The sequence below is a fragment of the Mobula birostris genome, chromosome 11 (genome assembly GCF_030028105.1).
Source record: "Mobula birostris isolate sMobBir1 chromosome 11, sMobBir1.hap1, whole genome shotgun sequence".
Taxonomy (NCBI): Eukaryota; Metazoa; Chordata; class Chondrichthyes; order Myliobatiformes; family Myliobatidae; genus Mobula; species Mobula birostris.
The window spans coordinates 100,378,970-100,402,885 of NC_092380.1; the positions used below are offsets into that span (position 1 = coordinate 100,378,970).

General features: G+C 44.2%; 1 protein-coding gene across 2 annotated transcripts in view; it reads left to right on the forward strand.

The window, feature by feature from the left end:
• The window catches only part of tpcn2 (two pore segment channel 2), an 86,177-nt gene that overhangs the window by 30,125 nt on the left and 32,136 nt on the right, over positions 1 to 23,916 (forward strand). For both annotated transcript variants that reach the window (XM_072272767.1, XM_072272768.1), the window contains 5 exons: positions 10,987 to 11,052; positions 12,112 to 12,176; positions 16,133 to 16,236; positions 19,285 to 19,369; positions 20,775 to 20,861. In XM_072272767.1, the coding sequence (XP_072128868.1) occupies positions 10,987 to 11,052; positions 12,112 to 12,176; positions 16,133 to 16,236; positions 19,285 to 19,369; positions 20,775 to 20,861 (407 nt within the window). The remainder of the gene's footprint in view (positions 1 to 10,986; positions 11,053 to 12,111; positions 12,177 to 16,132; positions 16,237 to 19,284; positions 19,370 to 20,774; positions 20,862 to 23,916) is intronic.

Consider the following 23,916-nt stretch of genomic DNA (forward strand, 5'->3'; position numbering starts at 1 on the left):
GAAGTTATCACTTCTGGTTCAAGAGCCTGGTTGGCGAAAGCTAACAAGAGAAAGCAATATGGCTTACACCAGAAGTGAACAGCAAATTAATTAAAATGGAATCGGACACAGGCTTGCCTGTTTCGGTCAATCCACAAAATGAGTTTGAGTGGCATTTCAAAGATACTGAACTGAAGTCTGTATCTGAAACCTTGAACTATTGAAAAAGTAACTTCTCTGTGAACGATATTTGTAGCAGTGAAAGACAATAACCAACAAACTGCTTTGGGCTTGTATGTGGTTACAAACAGGAGGGCCATTATTGATGGGCTGGAGATTCATGCCACGTCCCCTGCAATAGAGTCAACCGAAAGTGAATTACAAAAGGTGCCGACGGTGCCGCAGCAGTGCTCAAGGGCGGCAAGCTCAAACGTATTAAGGTTCAAATAGTGTTAAATAAAAATGCCACACCCAAGTTTTACAAAGCCCCTCCAATTCCTCGTACCATCCATGATCAGGTAGCCAGTGAGCTAGGTTGCATGGAGGCTGAAAGAATTCTTTCCAAGGTTGTGTGAAGCCCATGGGCAATGCCAATGGTCCCAGTAGCGATGACGAATGGGTCTGTGAGGATCTGTCATGATTTTAAGGTCACCATCAACCCAGGATTAAAAGTAGATCAATACCCTCTGCCCAGGATAGAGGATGTATTTGCACATCATTTTGGAGGGAAACACTTCAGCAAAGTGGATTTCATTGAGGTCTATTTGCCAATGGAGATGGAAGAGGAGTCCATAGTGTTTCTCACCATAAACACTCTCAAAAGGTTTTATCAAATAGGCTTATTTTTGGAGTAGCATCTGCACTTGCACTCTGTAAGGAAGCTATGGACCAGGTGCTACAAGGCACAAGGATTATGCACGTGTGCTGAGTAAGTTCAAACAGTGGTTGATGTCCCAAGGCCACAGGACACGTCATGGTTATGGTCCTTTTTAGGATTGCCAATTACTGTAACAGATTTTTGCCAAACCTGGCTACTATGCTCCATATTAGATTATGAGTGCACTCAGTCTTTGGTCTGTAATGTTTTCTGTGATATCACTCCGGAGAAACATTGTATCATTTCTTAATGCATGTATGCATTTCTAAATGACAATAAAAGAGGACTAACACAAGATCACATAATTATAACATATAGTTACAGCAGTGCAAAGCAATACCATAATTTGATAAAGAACAGTCCATAGGCACAGTAAAAAAAAAAGTCTCAAAGTCCCGAGTCGATCGAAAAAGGGAGAAACTCCCCGCCATAAACCTCCAGGCACCGTCAACTTGCTGATACCTTGGAAGCAGCCGACCCTGAGTCCATCCGTCCGAAAACTCCGAGCTTCCGAGCAGCCTCTCCGATACAGCCTCCTGAGCGCCTTCGACCTCTCCCCGGCCGCTGAAACACGCAAAGCCGAGGATTTCGAGGCCTTCAGCTCCAGAGATTCCGGTTACCACACAGCAGCAGTGGTAGCAAAGCAGACATTTCAGAAGTTTTCCAGATGTTCTGCTGTGCTCTCACATCTGTCTCCATCAAATTAGGATTGTGCACGGTCCCCTAATTGACAGATAACAGACATCACCACCGAAGTGGCCGTGTGCGCTGCCGTCATGCCGCCATCTCTCCTCCCTCCAGGGAGGATTTACTACATATTACTACAGAGTGGGGTAATGGCATTGGACAAAGCAGAGTGCGGTGGCTTTCCAAAGGACGTAGGAAGTGGTGACATCAAACATTGTATTTGCACATTGCAGTCCACATTACTCAATGAGGCTTGTCTGTGATGCTTCAACTTGTGGTGTTGGTACAGTCCTGTCACATGTTATGAGTGAAGGAAGTGGAAGTTCCCTTCCCCCTGCAGATTGTGCCTTGTTTCATCCAGCATCTGGTTTGGAGAGTGTTTACCCTCATTGCTGATCATCAACCACCGGTACTCATTTTGAGTCAACATTGTAGCACTAGAGGACCAGGTTCAGTCCTGTTTTTACCTGTAAGGAGCTTGCTCATTTTCCTTTTGTCTGTGTGGGCGTCCAACCATGCAAGTTTCCTGAGAATGCAGAGATGGGCTCTGTTTCTTGGAGGCCACAATTACAGGATCGAATTCAAGAGGACTAACCATTGAAGTGCTAATGGATTGTCCTATTTACCTTTGGAAGAGGAAATACTGGGGGGGAAAATTTAAAAAAGAGGACTCTCCCTTGACTTCCTTGATGCAAATCGAAAGTCTCCCTATTACAGCAGAGATAATCTAAAGGGAAACCAGAAAAGACTGTCTCAGGTCTCCATGGCAATGCAAAATAGCTGGAATGTGGAGCAGAAATCTCAGTTCCCCAGTGCTTACCAGGGCCAGGATGAACTTGCTCTTATGTGGGGAGAAGTATAGTCATAGTCATACTTTATTGATCCCGGGCGAAATTGGTTTTCGTTACAGTTGCACCATAAATAATAGATAGTAATAGAACCATAAATAGTTAAATAGTAATATGTAAATTATGCCAGGAAATAAGTCCAGGACCAGCCTATTGGCTCAGGGTGTCTGACCCTCCAAGGGAGGAGTTGTAAAGTTTGATGGCCACAGGCAGGAATGACTTCCTATGACGCTCTGTGTTGCATCTCGGTGGAATGAGTCTCTGGCTGAATGTACTCCTGTGCCCACCCAGTACATTATGTAGTGGATGGGAGACATTGACAAGATGGCATGCAACTTAGACAGTATCCTCTTTTCAGACACCGCCGTGAGAGAGTCCAGTTCCATCCCCACAACATCACTGGCCTTACGAGTGGGTTTGTTGATTTTGTTGGTGTCTGCTACTCTCAGCCTGCTGCCCCAGCATACAACAGCAAACATGATCGCACTGGCCACCACAGACTCGTAGAACATTCTCAGCATCATCTGGCAGATGTTAAAGGACCTCAGTCTCCTCAGGAAATGGAGACGGCTCTGACCCTTCTTGTAGACAGCCTCACTGTTCTTTGACCAGTCCAGTTTATTGTCAATTCATATCCCCAGGTACTTGTAATCCTCCACCATGTCCACACTGACCCCCTGGATGGAAACAGGGGTCACCGGTACCTTAGCTCTCCTCAGGTCTACCACCAGCTCCTTCATCTTTTTCACATTAAGCTGCAGATAATTCTGCTCACACCATGTGACAAAGTTTCCTACCGTAGCCCTGTACTTAGCCTTATCTCCCTTGTTGATGCATCCAACTATGGCATGGTCATCTGAAAACTTCCGAAAGTGTTGGAGGAGTTGCATCTAGGCTGGGTCAAAATGAAAGCATTGGGCCGAAGCTTTGTCTGGTGGCCTGGGATAGATCGGCAGATTGAGCAACTCACCTTGCACAGTTTGGGATGCCAACATGCCCAGAAGATGCCAAGAGCAACACCTCTCCGTCCCTGCATTGCCCTGGCTGTGGATTTTGCCAGACCATTCGTGAGCACCAATTACTTGGTAGTATTGGATGCAGCTACAAAGTGGCCAGAAGTGTTCCCAATAGCCTCCTCAACAGCCTCTCACACTGATGTTTTGAGAAGCCTCTTCTTAAGGACTGGTGTTCCAGAACACTTAGTTAGTGACAATGGACGACAGTTTGTTGCGGAATGGTTTCAGTCATTCCTGAAGACGAATAGAATAAGACATATGTAGTAACTTGTACTTTGAAAAAGGCACACTTGACAACTTCATGCCCAAAGAAACAACTTTATCTTGAACTTCGAAACTGCTATGTATACACAGAGGCTTTCACAACCCGTACGGCATGGCGGGCACACTATATGCAAAACAAACCAGAAGTAAAAAGAACAGAAGTAAACCCCCCCTTTATCCTAACTAGTATTAACTTACTTTTAATTACGCTCACATTACAACACTTCTCCCCCTTTAAAATCCAACATCCCCAAATGTAAAAAACTAGGAAATAAAAACAGTGGTGTTATTAACTTGGGTACCCCTGAAAACTTATACTAGTATCTCCGCAACAGTTTACCAATACAAAACATCTGGAAAATGTGACAGATTCAACATTCAATCTAACAGCAACAAAAAAAGAACTGTCCCGTCAAAGATTCAGTCTGTCAGGAGGTTTATGAGTGCGCTGTGATCTGCGCACTACCCCTGGTGACCCAGCAAACACCGCTGGTGATGGTGTTTTGGGTGGGTCTGGTGTTGGGGGCATGAGAGGGGTCTATGTGTCCATCCTCCTCAGGGGACCCTGACCCCTCTGCCAGCATCTCGCCCTCTGGCAAAGTCACTGGTGGACATGCTTCCACAGTAGTCTGTCTCACTTTTGCCTTCATGTCTGGGCGCAGCAGGTCCTATCTTGACTTGAGCCTACGCCCCATCAGCATCTCTGCTGGAGTGCGGGCAGTCGTAGTCTGTGGTGTGAGGCAGTATTTAAACAGGAAATGTGAAAGCTGAATGCTAAGAGAGTCCCCTGTCATCCGCTTCAGGCCTTCTTTCACTGTCTGAACAGCCAGCTCAGCCAAACTATTTGAGGCTGGGTGGAAAGGGGCCGTCTGAATGTGATGAATGCCATTCTGTTGCGTGAACTCACTGAACAGTTCACTAGTGAACGTCGGGCGATTATCAGTGACAAGTGTGTCAGGTAACCCGTGGACTGCAAACACTTGCCTGAGTTTGCCTATGGTTGAGGGGGCTGTGATGTTGCTCATGATGTGAGCTTCGATCCATTTAAAATGTGCATCTACCATGACAAGAAACATCTGTCCCATAAAAGGGCCAGCAAAGTCCAAATGTAGCCTAGACCACGGGTGGTCCGGCCACTCCCATGGATGCAAAGGAGCTGGTGGTGGCACATTCTGATTAGTCTGACATTGCGTGCATGATTTTACCTTGTTCTCCAGATCCTGATCCATTCTTAACCACCAAACGTACAATCCTGCAAGGCTTTTCATTTGAGACACTCCTGGATGAGTCTCATGAATTTCCTCCACAATCTGTGAATGGCCAGGGGGAGGCACGATGACCCTCGCCCCCCCCCCCAGAAAATGCAGCCATCCTGCAGACTGAGTCCTGTCTTGCGTTTGGCATAAGGCCTCAGTTCCTCTCCTTTTATGACTCTGGGCCAACCTTGTAAAAGAAAAGTCTTGACTTGGGACAGGACTGGGTCCTTCTCTGTCCACTGCCTGATCTCGGTTGCCTTTACGGGTGTCTCTGACAGCCTCTTCAATGAAAACACAGTCTCTGGAGGCACGTGTGTAGTAACAGGTGTCTCAGGTATAGGTAGTCGATTCAGTGCATCAACATTTGCATTATTCCCACCCGCTCTGTACACTATAGTGTACCGGTAGGCTGAGAATATAAGAGCCCAATGCTGTATCCTGGCTGAGGCTAGTGGTGGGATGCATGTAGTCTCACTGAACAGGCTCATCAGTGGTTTATGGTCTGTATAAATTGTAAATGCGCGTCCATAAGGGTACTGATGAAAGCGTTTGACCGCAAAAACAATGGACAGACCTCCTTTGTCTAGCTGTGAATATCCCTTCTCAGCAGCTGTCAGGGTATGTGAAACAAAACCAATAGGCTTCTCTGAACGGTCCTCCATTACATGTGAGAGAACTGCCCCGACTCCATAGGGCAAGGCATTGCATGCAAGGGTGATCTTCTCGTCTGGGTCATAGTGAACAAGCAGCTTCACTGAGTGGAGGAATTCTTTCACTTCCTTGAAAGCTTTGGAGGAGTTCTTTCACTTCCTTGAAAACTTTCTCCTGCTCTTCACCCCACTGCCACTTAGTGTCATTGTGAAGCAGCTTATACAGTGGGGTCAAAACCCTTGAGAGGTCAGGAAGAAATTTGACATAATAATTCACCGTGCCCAAAAATGATCTGAGTTCCGTGACAGTCTTAGGGCTTGGGGCTTCCTTAATAGCTCTCACTTTGTCCTCCACAGGGCAAAGCCCCTCAGCTGTGATCTCGTGTCCCAGGTAAGTCACACTCGATGCCAGGAACACACATGTTCTGCGTTTCAACCGCAGCCCTGCGTCTGAGAACCTCTTCAGCACCCGTTCTAAATTAGCCAGGTGCTCCACCTCCGTAGCCCCTGTGATCAAAATATCATCAAGGTACACTGCTACATGTGGAATCTCCTGCAGCAAAGTGTCCATTGTCCTTTGGAAAATGGCAGGGCTGGACGCCACTCCAAACACCAGGCGATTGTACTTGAATAATCCCCTGTGCGTATTAATTGTGACGTACTCCTTGGAATCCTCATCGAGCAGCAGCTGTTGGTAGGCGTGGCTCATGTCCAGCTTTGTGAACAGCTTACCCCCTGACAGGGTCGCAAACAGGTCATCCACCCGTGGCAATGGATACTCCTCCAGCCTAGAGACCTGATTCCTTGTAAGCTTAAAATCCCCACATATCCCCACCGTTTTGTCTACCTTCAAAACTGGAACAATGGGAGCTGCCCACCTTGAAAACTGGACAGGCTGAATAATGCCTAGCCTCTGTAAATGTTCCAGCTCCTCCTCGACTTTGCCTTTCATGGCATAGGGCACCGACCTGGGCTTAAAAACGTGGTGTAGCCTCAGGGTCGACATGGAGTTTCACTCTTACGCCCTTCAGTGTTCCTAGCTCAAACCCTGAAAACATCACTGTACCGCTGCAGAATGTCTTCCGTCGTGTGTGCATACTTAATTTCATGCCAGCTTAGCCGGATTTTGCAAAGCCAATTGTGACCCAAAAGACTGGGCCCCCTGCCCTTAGCTATCACTAGCCTGGCTTCAGCCTTCTGACTCCCGGCTGAAATGTCACATATATCACCCCTAAATGAGGTATGGGCTGACCCGTATAGGTCCTAAGTTTGAGCTTTGACGGTCTAATGGGAGGCAGCTTGGACCCCCATGTCCTCCTGTAGGTCTCCTCACTAATGACCAATGCAGTAGGCCCTGAATCAATCTCAAACTTAATGTCCTCTCCCCTGACAGTGACTGTGGCATAATATGGTTCAGGTGGTTCCTCATCTGTTTCCAGTGCAAACATATCGTAGGCACATGCTGCCTCTTCATCTGCTTCTTCTAGATGGTGTGTGGCTGCCTGAGCCTGTTGAGCTTTCCCCTGCCCAGGCTTAATCTTACCCTTTGAACTTCTGCACTTTTTAGCTAAAAGTTCCTTTTTGCTACAAGCATGGCAGAGTGTCTTTGAATTTGCAATCATTTGCGTAGTGCGTCGCTCCACACCGGAAACATTCCACCCGCTTTGCCTGTTTACCAGTCTCCCTCCTGACTTGGTGCACTGCTGCCGACTGCGACCCCCCCATGTCCTTTCTGGATATCCTTGACATTATTAGCAGCCATCTCCATGCCTTGGGCAATCTCTAAGGCTTTCTTGAAAGTCAGTGGTGGGGTTTCCCCTAACAGGTGGTGTTGCATGCCGTCATTATTAATGCTGCATACCTATCTATCATGGAGCATGTCATTCAACACCACTCCAAAATCACAATGCTCTGACAGCTGCCGAAGCTTGGCCACGAAATTGGCCACAGACTGACCTGGCTTCCTGAAACGGCTGTGAAACTTACACTGTTGGACTATCACAGAAGGTTCTGGATTGTAGTGGTTCCCCATGAGCTTGACCAGTTTGTCATATGGAATGTCCCCCGGTTTCTGCGGTGCGGCTAAATTCCTTATTAGTTTGTAAGTCTTTGCCCCACACATACTCAGGAGAATAGAGCACTTCTTAGCCTCCTCAGTAATTCCATTAGCACCGAAAAAAGTGCCCCAGCCTTTCCTCATGCTCGGGCCAGTCCTCGTTTCCTTCCAGAAATTCACTGATGGTTCCAAACATAGCCATCTGAAACGCGAACCTCCCGTTCGAAAAACGTGCCGATACGTTCACAAAACCAGTTCACCTCATCGTCAGAAATATGTAGTAACTTCTCCTTTGAAAAGGGCACACTTGACAACTTCATGCCCAAAGAAACAACTTTATGTCGAACTTCAAAACCGTTATGTATATACAGAGGCTTTCACAACCCGTACGGCATGGCGGGCGCACAATATACACAAAGCACACCGGAAGTATAAAGAACGGAAGTAAACCCCCCTCCATTATCCTAATTAGTATTATCTTTTAATAATGCTCACATTACAACAACATACTACATCTGCACCAGACCACCCTGCTACAAGTGGTTTGGTGGGAATGTTTGCCCAGAGTCTAAAGACTGGACAGTGAACAATGTCAGCAGAAGACAGTACACTAACTCTGAATCAGAAGCTCTCCAGCTTCCTCCTTGCATATCACAATACAGCACATTCAACAACCAGCATTTCACCAATTGTGCTGTTCAAGAGTATGCAGGATCAACTGCCGAGATAAACTTAAGGCTCAAACAAGGAGGTTCGATGTTTCACTCATGGACAAACGGTCTTGGTGAGGGTGAACAGGTGATCAAAAGTGAGTACTTGGAAAGATGAAGGTCAGAACTGAACCACTCTCCTACACAAAGGGGATTGCGTCCGATGTCTTCTGGAGAGGACACATTGATCAGATGAGGAGAGCCAAGTCAATTGTTAGAGAAGAAAAGTGTCCAGAGCTGTCAACCCTGAGACTACAGGAAGGAGTTCTAAGTCCTACAATCACCACGGAAGAGGCCGCAGAAACTGAGATTGTTTCACAGCCACACACACAAAATGCTGGAGGATCTCAGCAGGCCAGGCAGCATTTATGGAAAAGAGTACGGTCGACGCTTCAAGCCAAGACCCTTCAGCAGGACTGGGGAAAAAAGATGAGTAGAATTAAAAGATGGGGGGGGGTGTTGAAGTAAAGAGCTGGGAAGTTGATTGGTGAATGAGATACAGGGTTGGAAAAGGGGCAATTATCTATTAGGAGATAACAGAAGGCCATGGAGGAAAGAAAATCGTGGAGGAGTACCAGAGGGAGGCGGTGGGCAGGCAAGGAGATAAGATGAGAGAGGGAAAAGGGAATGAGGGAAAAAATGTGGTGCAAGCTGGCTATGAAGACATATTCCTAGGAAGGATACAGGGCTGTGGTAATGGGTCTGGGTAAGCATGTGGTCGGCGAGTTGGAGGGCTGCAGAGATCACAGGGAGAGCAGTGAGAAAGGGTTTCACTGAACTCCTGCCAAAGGGAAGACTTAAACTTCTTCAGGGTAGGCATCCTGGAAGACACTTCGCAGTGTAGTGATCCAATCACAAAAAAGAGAAGATCTGCAGATGCTGAAAATCCAAGCAACACACACAGAATGCTGGAGTAACTCAGCAGGTCAGGCAGCACCCCTGGAAAAAAGTACAGTTGACAATCTCTACCCTCTCTCACCTTACCTCCTTGCCTGCTCATCACCTCCCTCTGATGCTCCTCCCCCCTTTTTTCCATGGCCTTCTGCCCTCTCCTATCGGACTCCCCCTTCTCCAGCCTGAATCTCTTTCACCAATTAACTTCCCAGCTCTTTACTTCCCCCCCCCCACCCCTCCAGGTTTCACCTATCACCTTGTATTTCTCCTTCCCCTTCCCCAACCTTTAATTCTACTCTTCATCTTTTTTTCTCTGCTCCTGCTGTAAGGTCTCAGCCCAAAGCGTCGACTGTTTACTCTTGTTCTTGGATGCTGCCTGGCCTGCTGAGTTCCTCCAGCATTTTGTGTGTGTTGCTCGGATTTCAAGCATCTGCAGATTTTCTCTTGTTTGTTTCACAGCCACAAGTCTTGCCTGCCAAATGGAGAGACCTCCCTTGTCAGGAAAGATGCTATCCCACAAGAGGTAAGAAATCCTTCGCAGTGATTAAACCTTTAGGCCTGAATCGGATAATTTAAAATTTACTCTGCTGTTTATGTGTATATAGTAGTTGTATTATGTAGTGTTTGTATGTGTTATTTCTTCCTTTTCAAATCTTTTTATTGTTATATTATACAGGAAAAATAACATGAGTACATTGAAGTAACAACACTTACAATGCCTCAAAAAAAACATCATCTTAAAGATTGAAAAAAAATTTTGTGATAACAAAAAAAACCTTTAAACAGAAAAGTGAGAGGAAAAAAAAAGAACCCATTAGGTGTACAACCCCGCAGTCATGCGTCATACAAAAAGCTTCTAAAAATAAACATCAAACCACCAGCAAGAGAAGAAAATATACTAAAAAAATTTACAATTAGATCATGGAAAAATTATATCAATTAACTCAAATGATAATAACGAGCAAATCAGCCCCATCTTTTCTCAAAATCAAATAAAGATTCATAGGTTCAAAGGTTACAAATAACTGTCTGGGCCTGAGACGTTGACTGTACCTCTTCCAAGAGATGCTGCCTGGCCTGCTGCGTTCACCAGCACCTTTGATGTGTGTTGCTTGAATTTCCAGCATCTGCAGAATTCCTGTTGTGTACAGATCTGTGTCTGATATTCTTTTTATCATAAAAATGACCGAACAATGGTGGTTGGACAAGTTCATAATGTTTCTGTAGTTATTGTTTGCTGCAACTCAATTCCTCCCCCTCCCTCCACTTTTTAAAAAAAACACGCACTAAGCAAATTAGGTTCTGGTTTGTGTGGTGGTAAAGTTCAGTGGTTATTTTTTTCAGTGGGAGGTTGGACATGGTTTTTGATATTTATAAATGGAAGGGGTTATTCTAGCACCAGATTCTAGATGTATCCAATGGCGAACAGATTGATAGCACTAATACTGAAGTGATGTTTTTGCCCTCCCAGTCCAAGGACACTGAAGACATAGTTCCTAACCCCTTGTTCTTATTGGTGAACGGAATTAACCAAAGGTTATAGTTCACTGCTTCCTGGGGTTATCATGCTTCTGATTACCATTATCTCCATATCTATGTTTCCTATCAGTATGCTTATGAAACAGTTGGCCAGCGTAAGCGCTAGAATTTGACTTGGTCTTTCTTGACTGCAAAAATTAACAATTTGCTTTTAAAAACTGTATGCTAGTTACCCTGTACTGAATTATGTAATGCTTTTATTCCTCTTAGTGATGATGCCAGCCTATTCAAGAAACAGACTTTATGCACTTTTCTTCATTACTTTTAGCATTATTGGTAAGTTTTGTGCTTTGATTTACAATTTCCATGCATACAAATACAACAAAATGTCTTTAGAAGACCTGAGATTGGTTATACCTATATGAATAGCGTGGAGGTGGCGAAAGAAACTCCATTCAACAGTTTGTGAACTCTTGATGTTAACGGCATACCAAACGGATGGTTATTTTTACTGGAGACCTGTCTGCCTTCAAGCCTTTCAATCTATCTTCTCACACCCTTGACTCTTATATTATTGACTGACTTTGCTCTCGGGCTCTTCTTTTTGCCACTCGCTATCTCCTTTCTTGGAAAAATCCCTGGTTGTGGAATTTTAATTTGCAAAGAAACTTGAGTTACTTTCATTTGGAAAGCTGTATAAATGTATATAAACATGAGAAAACCTGAAGATGCTGGAAATCCAAAGCCACATGTACAAAATACTGGAAGGACTCAGCGGGCCAGGTAGCACCAATGGAAAAGGGTGAACAGTCGACCGTTCAGGCTGAGACCCACAGGCCTCTTGAAAGGTCTTGGTCCAAAACATTGACTAATTACTCTTTTCTATAGATGTTGCCTGGCCTGCTGAGCTCTTCCAGCACTATGTGTATGTTGCTTTAAGTGTATATAGTTGAATTGCATACCCACATTTCAACATAGGTATACAGATTTAGCACTAGAATTTTATTTCAAGTCAGTTAACACTTCAGTCTGAATTTCGGCCCATTCCCAGATCAAACTTGACAATCAGTCATAATTAGGTAATGGATCAGATTCATTGGGCTGAATGGCCGAATTCTGCTCCTAAATCTTATGGTCTTATTCTGGACATTATGAAAGCATCTAGATACACTTAAATACTTATTGGTGCTACCTGGCCCGCTGAGTCCTTCCAGTATTTTGTACGTGTGGCTTTGGATTTCCAGCATCTTCAGGTTTTCTCATGTTTATATACATTTATACAGCTTTCCAAATGAAATGTTTGTTTCTTGTGTTTAAAATGTAGCCTGATAGCTTCTAGAAAATTAATCTGGTCTTTCACAAAATTGAGATGCTGCTTTTTCTGTGCTTCCTCAGGAACCTACTTGCTAATGAACTTACTGACGGCTATTATTTATAATCAATTTCGCGGATATTTACTTGTAAGTATTCCTGTGAATGCTTTTCATTAACAATTACATTCAGAAGAATTCCCAAGGGCAAGAGGCTCTGGAATGAGGTGGCACTCCATAAATCTCCTGGCGGTCATTTGGTTTCAGTATTAATGAATCTAGGATTGGTACACAAAGTTAGGTATTCCTTAAGGCTTTTTCCCCCGGGATCTTTTGGTGGAATTAAAAAGAGACCGTTTTAATTTCCCTCTCTTGTTTGTTGGAAAAGATTTATCACATTGATTATTTGATGACTTTTTTTTCCAGGGATTATGCGGATAAGTTAATTTGATGACACCAGTCTTATTTGAACAAGTATTTAAGTGTGCATTCAATCTTCCTTCTGCCTTATAAACTGTGGCAGTGTAGTATGTAATATCTTAGACATAAATTATCCTGTTTTAAAAAAAAATTAATCAGAATGTGTCCCAAATGCTGCTGCTAAGAAGAACTTGCAAACATCTCATCTCCTCTGAAGTTTTAAGAGATGTGTAGTTGGGATTTTCATGTTACTGATGAGTTATTCTGGTATCTGCCTTTATCACAATACTTGACCTATTGGGGAAATGTTTTGATTATTAAATGTGTACTGAAGATTATGTTGTGAAGATGCTTCTTTAAAAAAATGGTGTGGGATGAGTGTACAATATTGCTATAAATAGTTCTTGTTATTGCTTTTAGTTATTGATTTGCCTTGCAGTTGTACAACATTCATAATTTGAATCACAGAATCAATCATCCTTTGGAGCGTACCTGGAGCGTTTTTCATTCCAAAGGGTAAAACATTATACTCATACAGTCCAGATGGTGTGACAAACGCAGAGATTTCTCTAGCCCTTTCTGTCAAGGGAACACACCAGTACCCTTTTAACAGGTGCGGAGGGAGGAGAAGATGGCGGCGCGACACAGCGCGTGCGGCTATTCCGAATGAATATTGATTATGTATAACTAGGGGCCGTGCACAATCCGGATTTGATGGAGCCAGCCTTGAGAAGCGCAGAGGAACATCTGGAGTAACTTCTGAAATGCCTGCTTCGCTGCCGCTGCTACTGTGCGATCGAGAATCTCTGGAGACGAAGGCCCCAAATCCTTGGCTTTGCGTATTGCCTGTTGCTGGGGCCAGGGTTGAAGCGCTCGGCAGAGATGGTGCTCGGTGTCGAAGAGGGGGGTCGGAGGTTCGGAGTTTTTCGGGCGGACTCTGAGTCGGACTGTGGTTGGATGCTTCCAGGATGCTGCACCGGCAAATTGGCGGCGCTGGAGATTTACCGTCTGCGTGAGATGATGGGACTTCGGAGAGACTTTGAGATTTTTACTGTGCCATGGTCTGTTCTTATCAAATTATGGTATTGCTTTGCACTGTTGTATCTATATGTTATAATTATGTGGTTTTTGTTAGTTTTTAAGTTGGTTTGTCATGTGTTTTCGTGATATCATTCTGGAAAAACATTTTCCAGGAGTTGAGGATGCCATCATCTACCTGCTGAACCGTGTATACGCCCACTTGGACAAACCAGCGAGCACTGTGAGGGTCATGTTTTTTGACTTCTCCAGTGCATTCAACACCATCCGCCCTGTTCTGCTGGAGGAGAAGCTGACAGTGATGCAGGTGGATGCTTTCCTGGTGTCATGGATTCTTGATTACCTGACTGGCAGACCACACAATGTGTGCTTGCAACACTGTGTGTCAGACAGTGGTCTGCAGCACTGGGGGTCCACAGGGGACTGTCTTGTCTCCCTTTCTCTTCACCATCTACACGTTGGACTTCAACTACTGCACAGAGTCTTGCCATCTTCAGAAGTTTTCTGATGACTCTGCCATAGTTGGATGCATCAGCAAGGGAGATGAGGCTGAGTACAGGGCTACGGTAGGAAACTTTGTCACATGGTGTGAGCAGCATTATCTGCAGCTTAATGTGAAAAAGACTAAGGAGCGGGTGGTGGACCTGAGGAGGGCTAAGGCACCGGTGACCCCCGTTTTCATCCGGGGGTCAGTGTGGACATGGTGGAGGATTACAAATACCTGGGGATAGGAATTGACAATAAACTGGACTGGTCAAAGAACACTGAGGCTGCCTACAAGAAGGGTCAGAGCCGTGTCTATTTCTTGAGGAGATTGAGGTCCTTTAACATCTGCCGGATGATGCTGAAGATGTTCTACGAGTCTGTGGTGGCCAGTGCTATCATGTTTGCTGTTGTGTGCTGGGGCAGCAGGCTGAGGGTAGCAGACACCAACAGAATCAACAAACTCATTCATAAGGGCAGTGATGTTGTGGGGATGGAACTGGACTCTCTGACGGTGGTGTCTGAAAAGAGGATGCGTTCAAGTTGCATGCCATCTTGGACAATGTCTCCCATCCGCTACATAATGTACTGGGTGGGCACAGGAGTACATTCAGCCAGAGACTCATTCCACCGAGATGCAACACAGAGCGTCATAGGAAGTCATTCCTGCCTGTGGCCATCAAACTTTACAACTCCTCCCTTGGAGGGTCAGACACCCTGAGCCAATAGGCCGGTCCTGGACTTATTTTCTATCTGGCATAATTTACATATTCTTTAATTATTTATGGTTTTATATTGCTATATTTATACTCTATTCTTGGTTGGTGCAACTGTAACGAAGCCTGATTTCCCTCGGGATCAATAAAGTATGTCTATCTATCTATGTATCTATCTATTATCATTTCTTAATGCATGCATTACTAAATGACAAAAGGGTACTGTGTGTCTTCATAATCAGAATCATCTTTGTAAGGTATTTAGCCTTTCCCACCTTATCAATACAGTCATCCACTCTCGGAATAGGATAAGCACCTGTCTTGGTCACTGCATTAACTTTCCTGTAATCAGTACAGAATCTCATGCTGCCGTCAGGTTTCGGCACAATAACGCAGGGCGACACCCAGTCTGATGTTGAGGGCCTAATGATACCGTTTGTCAGCATGCCCCCAATTTCTTGTTCAGCCATTTTACTCTTTTCTAAATTCATTTTATAGGGATGTTGCTTAAGTGGGTCAACTTGGCCTAATTAAGCAAGCAAGTCAAACATATTAAAAATCTTCTCATTTTAAAATGTGAAACAAAGTAAAACATGAATCATTCTAATGGACATGTCTCCTATTGAGAATAGATCTGATAAGATTTGGCATGAAGTAGATGGGCTGAAGGGTTTGCTTCTGTGCTCTATGACTCTGATTATTGGATTCGTGAAGTTTGGATACTTAGCTCCCGGGGTTCATAAAGATACAGGTTAAAATTAAAGTAAACAATTCAAAGAACTCTAATAGAAGGCTTTCTCTTAACAGGAGAAAAATCTGTTCGGGATAATGAGCAGTTTTTTAAAAAAAGTAATGTCAATCATGGTTACTGTACAGGTTAACCAGTTATTCTGAAAAACATCCAAGAAATTGAGACATTTAATAAACATTTGCCTCAATTTTGTAATTTTTATTGAGATGAAGTTATTACTCTGAAATGTTTGTTGCTTAAACTGATTATTTCCAGCATTATTATTTAATTAGATTTTGATTGAACAATGTGAAGTTAAGCATGCTAGGGCTCCTTCCCAGTGTGAGCATGTCTATTATTTCCTTTGGCATGACCCCATGCATTCTAATTAAATCTTTGCAGATTGGGGCGGCATGGTCGTGTAGTGGTTAGCATAATACTTCACAGTACCAGTGAAAGGGGGTTCAATTCCTGCCACCACTTGTAAGGAGCTTGTACATTCTCCCTGAGACTGCATGGGTTTCCTCCCTCAGTCCAAAGACATACTAGTTAATTGGTCACTGTAAATTGTCCCATGATTAGGCTAGTGTTAAATTGGGGGTTGCTGGGCAGCACAGCTTGAAGGGCTGGAAGGAGTGCGGAAGGTGTTCCACACGATATGTCAATAAATAAATTTCCCTTTAAGGTTTGTGTTCATAGTTTATTTCGTCTTTCTGTAGAGTTCAATTCAGACATCTGTTGTCCGAAGATGTCTGGGCATTCGTGGTGCATTTGAGGTGCTTTGTTGTGGTCGCTCAGCCAAATCTGGACGAAGGAATTCTCTGTAAGTTACTAAATTTGTAAGGCTTGTGTGGAAGTGTCATCTAAACCTGAGGTTGAAATATTCCTTTGTCTAACGTGGATTTGCTTTCTGCATTTTATTCTCTTGTATATTAATTCATGATGTCAAGGATCAACTTTATTTGCCATGTATATTTACACGTATTAGGAATTTGCTGTGGTGTGTTGATCAGGGCATAACATGTAACCGGAACAACATTCAACAATTATAATGAACAAAGAATTGTATAAAAATGAATAATTATATATAAGTTAATAAAATTACTGAAGTTAGTGGTTAAAGGACAGATATTTATATAGAATATAGACTAGTACAGCACAGTAAAGGCCCTTCGGCCCACAATGTTGTGCCGACCCTCAAACCCTGCCTCCCATATAAGCCCCCACCTTAAATTCCTCCATATACCTGTCTAGTAGTCTCTTAAACTTCACTAGTGTATCTGCCTCCACGACTGACTCAGGCAATGCATTCCACGCACCAACCACTCTCTGAGTAAAAAAACCTTCCTCTAATATCCGCCTTGAACTTCCCACCCCTTACCTTAAAGCCATGTCCTCTTGTATTGAGCAGTGGTGCCCTGGGGAAGAGGCACTGGCTATCCACTCTATCTATTCCCCTTAATATCTTGTACACCTCTATCATGTCTCCTCTCATCCTCCTTCTCTCCAAAGAGTAAAACCCTAGCTCCCTTAATCTCTGATCATATGGATATGGAATAAAATGTGCATAAATGCGTGAATCTCAGCATGTATTTACAATATAATCAGTTATAAAAAGTAGTTTAAAGTACAGGTGTCCCCCGCTCTTCGAACGTTCGCTTTAGGAAACCTCACTGTTACGAAAGACCTACATTAGTACCCTGTTTTCGCTTTCAGAAGGTGTTTTCACTGTTACGAAAAAAAAATTCAGCGCGTGATAAAAAATCAGCACGCGAAAAAATCAGCGCGCAATAAAAGGCAGCGCGCCCCGAGCAGCCGCTCTCCCCCGGATTCTCGCTGGCATTGCTTAAACACGAGCCTGTGAGCAGACGTTTGCAAGATGAGTTCTATGGTATCGGAAAAGCCTTAGAGAGCTCGTAAAGGTGTTACACTTACGGTAAAACTAGACATAATTAAGCATTTTGATCATGGTGAACGAAGTAAGGACAATGTGAGTTTGGCTTGTGGAAGTTGATGAAGATGATGTTGAAGAGGTTTTGGCATCCCATCACCAAGAACTGACAGATGAAGAGCTGATGCAATTGGAAGAAAAAAGGATGACAATCGAAACCAAATGAGTAATGATAAAGTACGACTTTAATTTTGAAAGGGTACGTCGGTTTAGGGGATATCTGCAGGATGGTTTGAGTCCTTATTAAAGAACTGTATGATAGAAAAATGCGCGAGGCTCAGCAGTCAAGCAAGCCTTCTGCATCAGTCACAGCAGATGACGAACCTCGACCTTCAACATCGAGGCGGGCAGTCATAGGAGAAGATGAGCTGCCTGCTCTAATGGAAACAGGCGACGAGATGACACCTCAGTGTCCCACCACCCCAACTCCCAGGCCATGGACAGGTACCGATTCGCAGAGAATGCAAAGGTAGCCGGGAGGCACACAGCACATCTTTAAGAAAAAAGCTGAAATAAACATGCTAATTAATTTGGTGCCGCCGACACGTAATTGTCGGCCCAGATCAGAGATGACGCAATCGGAAATCAGCACTGATCTGGGCCGACAATTACAGGTGGCACCTAATTAATTAGCATGTTTGTTTTGGCTTTTTTCTTAAAGATGTGCTGTGTGCCTCCCGGCTACCGCTGGACCACTGCGTTCTTTGCGGCAACGTATCGCTCAGAGGCCTGGAGGGTGGGGGGCCACTGCACCACCCAAACTCCGACTCAGTCTAACACACCATCATCAGTGTGCTTGGCGCTGTCCCGATTCCCGTAAGTGATACTACACTGTGCATACATTATTTCTACTTTATATCGGCTGTATATTTTTACATGTTATTTGGTATGATTTGGCAGCTTCATAGCTTAAAGATTACTGGAGAGCGCTTGCGCGTTTTTGCCGACAGCGCTTGCGTGAGATTTTCGCTCCAGAGGACAGTTCAGTAATGATTGTGGAGAAGTATTTCTACTTTATATAGGCTGTGTATTTATCATATCATTCCTGCTTTTACTATATGTTACTGTTATTTTAGGTTTTATGTGTTACTTGGCATGATTTGGTAGGTTATTTTTGGATCTGCGAATGCTCACAGAATTTTCCCATATAAATGGTAATTGCTTCTTCGCTTTACGACATTTTGGCTTACGAACCGTTTCATAGAAACGCTCTACCTTCGGATGGCGGGGAAACCTGTATTTACAGTGCTGTGGTGGGGTAGTAGATACAGGAGGGGGTGGGGTGGGGGCTAACTAGAGTGGTTGATCAAATTAACAGCCTGGGGGAAGAAACTTCTAACATGGCATGAAGTTTTTGTTTTAATAGCTCTATAGCACTCTTTAGGAAGGATCATTTGGAAAAGGCAGTTTGTGGGGTGGGTAGTGTCTACAATGACTTTTTTTCCTGTCTTTAGCAATTTACTGGTAGATTTATGAACTTAATAATCAGCTATCTTGTTATATCAAATATCTGATGAACTAAACATTTGTAGAACTGTGTGATTGGAGGAAGTTGGTGATGAGCAAGTAAGCAATAGGATTGGGTTTTAAAACCCTCAACCTCAAGGGTTGTCATGGGAAGTCGGGAAGCAAATGCCAGCTGAGTGGGATCGTGTGGTCTGGGATATGGCAGATCTGGATGGGATTTGGTTCGGATAGTGAAGGATTGCATGGCACATCAGGATATCACAGTGGTTGAGTCCGAAGAATTTCCATCAAGGCTGAGATTGAACCCAAGGGTAAGGAAGGTTGACGTGAAAACTGATTCTCTTTAAGTGCATTATGGTGCCGGAGATTTGGGATTTTCCCCACTGTGGAAGGGTTGCAAATGAGCTTTGGCTGCAATGAGGTGATTTTAAATGTTCTCTTAACTTTCATTAGCAGAATGACGGTAAGCACCAACACTGTGCTCCAAGTCCTGCAAAAAGTAACCATGTCTCCGATGCACAAGCAAGAAATTATTAAGGTGAATGAAGTTTCCTTGAGTATGTGAGACACTCCTTGGTAAGAAAAAGGGGGGCATCACTCTGAGAATATACACAGTAGCCACTTTGTTAGGTACAGGAGTGGAACCGGGTACGGTCTTCTGCTGCTGTAGCCTATCCACTTCAAGCTTCAACATGTTGTGCATTCAGAGATGCTTTTCTGCACACCACTGTTGTAACATTATTTGAGTTTTTGTCAGCTTGAACAAGTCTGGCTATTTTCCTCTCACCTCTCTCATTAACAAGGTGTCTTTGCCCACGAAACTGCAGTTCACTGGATTAAAAAAAAATTCTAAAAATTGTTGTGCGTGAAAATCCCAGGAGATCAGCAGTTTCTGAGACACTCAAACTACCCCGTCTGGCACCAATGAATGGTTCCCAGTCACTCAAATTGCATTTCTGCCCCATTTGATGTTTGGAACCTCTTGACCATGTCTGCATGCTTTTATGCATAGAGTTGCTGCCAGCTGATTGACTGATTAGATATTTGCATTAATGAGCAGGTGTACCTAATAAAGAGGCCACCCACTGAATGTATAACGGAAATGTTCTTTGAGTTCTCACCTGAATTGTAATTTTCTCTTGCTTCATTACATCTGAGGAGGCGGATCGATCAAGAGCAGAAATTGTTGGCAAATGTGACCAAATAGGTCCAAATAGAATGTCTGGAACTCGGCTGAAATCACCTGACTCAGAGTGAAATGCTTTTTCAGCTGCTCAAATTGATATCGGCTGCCATCCAAGAATTCTTCTCTTGTTACTGCCTGCTTAGCTTGTTGGCTGAAAAGAGGCCATGTGCGTAGGGTATTTTATGCCGGGTTTAAGGGTTATTGGGGGAAAATCTCAAGCAAGTTTGGGCATGGGTTTTATTTATTTGTTGGGATACAGCATGGAGTAGGCCCTTCGGCCCTTCAAGCTGTGCCGCCCAACAACCTCCGGATTTAACCCGAGCAAATCACAGGACAATTTACAACGACCAATTAACTTGCCAACAGGTACATCATTGGACTGTGGGAGGAAGGTAGAGCACCCAGAGAAAACCCAGGCGGCCATGGGGAGAACGTACATACTTCTTACAGACAGTGGCGGGAATTGAACATGGGTTGCTGATACTGTAAGATGTTATGCCAAGTACTGTTACCATGGCCACCCCAGCTTGGGGGTGATGGGTTCATCTGCAATTCTGGCAGCTTGCCAATATTTGTAAATTTTTTTAATCACTTGAAGTATGATAATGGCAGCAGTTGGAATGCGAATACAGTGCACTTATTTATATTAGAGCTTATTGAATAGTTCTGCTTTGAAGCCTCTTTTTCACAAGAATGTAATCGGTGACAGTGTCTGTTTGCCAATTTGTAATTGCTGCAATCATTTGTACTTTTATAGCAAGTCAAGGCGTTCACTCATGACTGTGTTACAGCAGAGCAGTTTCGACTCCTCTTTGATGAATTGCAGAAGGAAACCATGAAAGAGGTTTGTGATCAAGTGGAATTAATTCTTTCAACACAACCACGCAGCACAAAATGCCGGAGGAGCTTGGCAAGTCAGGCAAATGATAGGGGAAGGGGAATGTGGTGGTGGGGGGGTGGGAGAGAAGAAATGATATGAAAATCTGGGAGGTGTTGGGCGCAACAATTAGGAGACTGAAGACACCCAACACTTTAATTCTGATTTCCATTCAGTTCTGACATGTTGGTGCATGGCTGCCTCTTGTGTCACAATGAGACCACTCTCAGTGTGGAGGAGCAACACCTTGTATTCGGTCTGGCTAGCCTCCAAATGATGGAATGATATCAATTTTTCATTCCAGTTTAAAAAAAAAAAAAAAATTCCCACCACTTTCCTCTTCTTCTATTCACCACTCTGGCCTCTTACTACTTCTCACCTGCCTATCACCTTCCTCTGGGTCCCCTCCTCCTTCCCTTTCTCCTACGGTCCACTCTCTTCAATCAGATTCCTTCCTCTCCAGCCCTTTACCTTTCCTACCTTGCTGGCTTCATTATCACCTTCTAGCTGTTCTCCTTCCCCTCTCCCCACCATTTTATTCTGGCTTCTTCCCCCTTCCTTTCCAGTCCTGAAGAAGGGCTTTGGTCTGATAACATTGACTGTTTGTTCATTTCCATTGATGCTGCCTGACCTGCTGAGTTACTCGAGCATTTTGTGTGTGTGTTGCTTTGGATTTCCAGCATCTGTAGAATTTCTTGTGAATCTTAATTCCTTGTCAATTTAGGTTTGGGATTGACTGATCTTGGGTATCAGATGAGATGTTCTTTCTGTGTACTGAGTTTTTGAAAAAGGATCTCATGTTTTCCTGGCGTATGCGATACATAAACTCTTGGGTTTCCATTATAGTCCAGGTGTCAGTATTAACTGATGTTTTGATGACAGACTCCACCATCTTCATCAGGGATGATGCATAGACAGTCCAGTCCGGTGGTATATACTGTATACTCAACTCCCATCATGCGTCCCTCGTGATTGGTTAGTTCTCAACCAATCAGGTTTCCGCTGTCCCACCTTGTTTAAAATTGTATTCCAGTCGTTAGAGCGAGACCTTCATCTTATATAACCAAATAACAATTACAGCACAGAAACAGGCCATCTCGGCCCTCCTAGTCCGTGCCGAACGCTTACTCTCACTTAGTCCCATCTACCTGCACTCAGCCCATAACCCTCCATTCCTTTCCTGTCCATATACCTATCCAATTTTACTTTCAATGACAAAACCGAACCTGACTCAACCACTTCTACTGGAAGCTCGTTCCACACAGCTACCACTGTCTGAGTAAAGAAGTTCCCCCCCCCGTGTTAGCCCTAAACTTTTGCCCCTTAACTCTCAACTCATGTCCTCTTGTTTGAATCTCCCCCACTCTCAAAGGAACAAGCCTATCCACGTCAACTCTATCTATCCCCCTCATAATTCTCTTGTCTTACTTCAGTGGCTTGCTTCACCAGGGTGTCTCAAAAGCCATTGGCGCGGCACAGTAGTTTTGTGCCATCAAAGTCAGTCATATGGCCATTGCATATGCAGAATTCTGCTACCGCCAATTTCTCTGGGTAAATTGTTAAACCTCCTCTGGTCCTCGATGCGGGTTTCCACCGTACCCAATCTGGCTGATAAACGCTGCTCTGCACACCCAGGGAATCCTGTAAACCTGTTACCTGGAGAAATCGGCGGTAGCTGAACATTGCATGCGTAATGACCACAAGATAAACTTTAACGGCCTGCTGAAGGAAGCCACAGATTGCAATACAGAATAAAAACTACGATACAGCATTACAATGTGTGTGTGTGTATTTTTTTAAATAAGCAGAGCAAGAAGAGAAAACAGAAGTAGTGAGGTAGTGTTTGTGCGTTTAATGACCACTCAGAATTCTGGCGGCAGAGGGGAAGAAGCTGCTCCTGAATCGTTGAGTGTGTGTCTTTAGGCTCCTGTGCCTCCACCTCGACAGCAGCAATGAGAAGAGGGCATGTCCTGGGTGACGGAGGTCCTTAATGATGGATGCTGCCTTTTTGAGGATGCTCTGGACTCTGGGGAAGCTAGTGCCTATTGAACCATTTGAGTTTACAACTTTCTGCAGCTTATTTTGATCTTGTGCAGTGCCCCCCCCGCCCCCCCATACCAGACAATGATGCAGCCAGTTTGAATGCTTTCCACCGCATCTGTGGAAATTTGCAAGTGTCTTTGGTGACATACCAAATCTCCTCAAACTCATCATGAAATAGGGCCGCTGTGGTACCTTCTTCGTACCAGCATTAATATGTTAGGCCAGGCCCGGGACCGATCCCTCCCTTCTCTGCATATGCATGTGCCCAACTAAGAGCTGCTTAAATGCTGCTTTTTTTATCTGCCTCTACCATCACCCTTGGCAGTTCATAGCAGGTTCCTATCACTCTGTGTATTTAAAAAAAAAGCCTCTCTCCTTTGTACTTTTCCCTCTCTGTGTCCTCTAGTACTATACATTTTAATCTGGGAAAGAGGTATCTATGCCTCACATTATTTTATGAACTTTCAAATCTCTGCTGGTGTAGTGTTTGTCCAAACTCTCCTCGTAATACATGCTCTCTGATCATAGTCATAGTCATACTTTATTGATCCTGACAGAAATTCTAGTCAGGATTAGGGTAAACCTCTTCTGCACCTTCTCCATGATGGGATGGAGGAAGAGAGGAAGGAAACTGAACATAATTTTGCCATTCTTGATTGTGTGTGTGTGTGTGTGTGTGTGTGTGTGTGTGTGTATGTTTGTCACTGCTGGTGTTTAAAGCAGCCATGAATATCCTCCATCTCTGGTTGTTCCCTGAATATCCACTCAGATTTAGAAGGATCCTTTACTGCTGCCTCTGTACCAATTTTATTTTACCAGTCAGGGTTGTTAGCCCTGAGCTGAACCCCCAAACTTGGAGGACCGGTGGACCTCTCTTAGTCTGACCTCTGCCCTTTGACCTGTTTGGCATTAGTAACCCTACCAAGAGCCAAAGCACAAGGCCCTGACTCCAGCCAACACAGTTCTCCTGGGTTTTGAG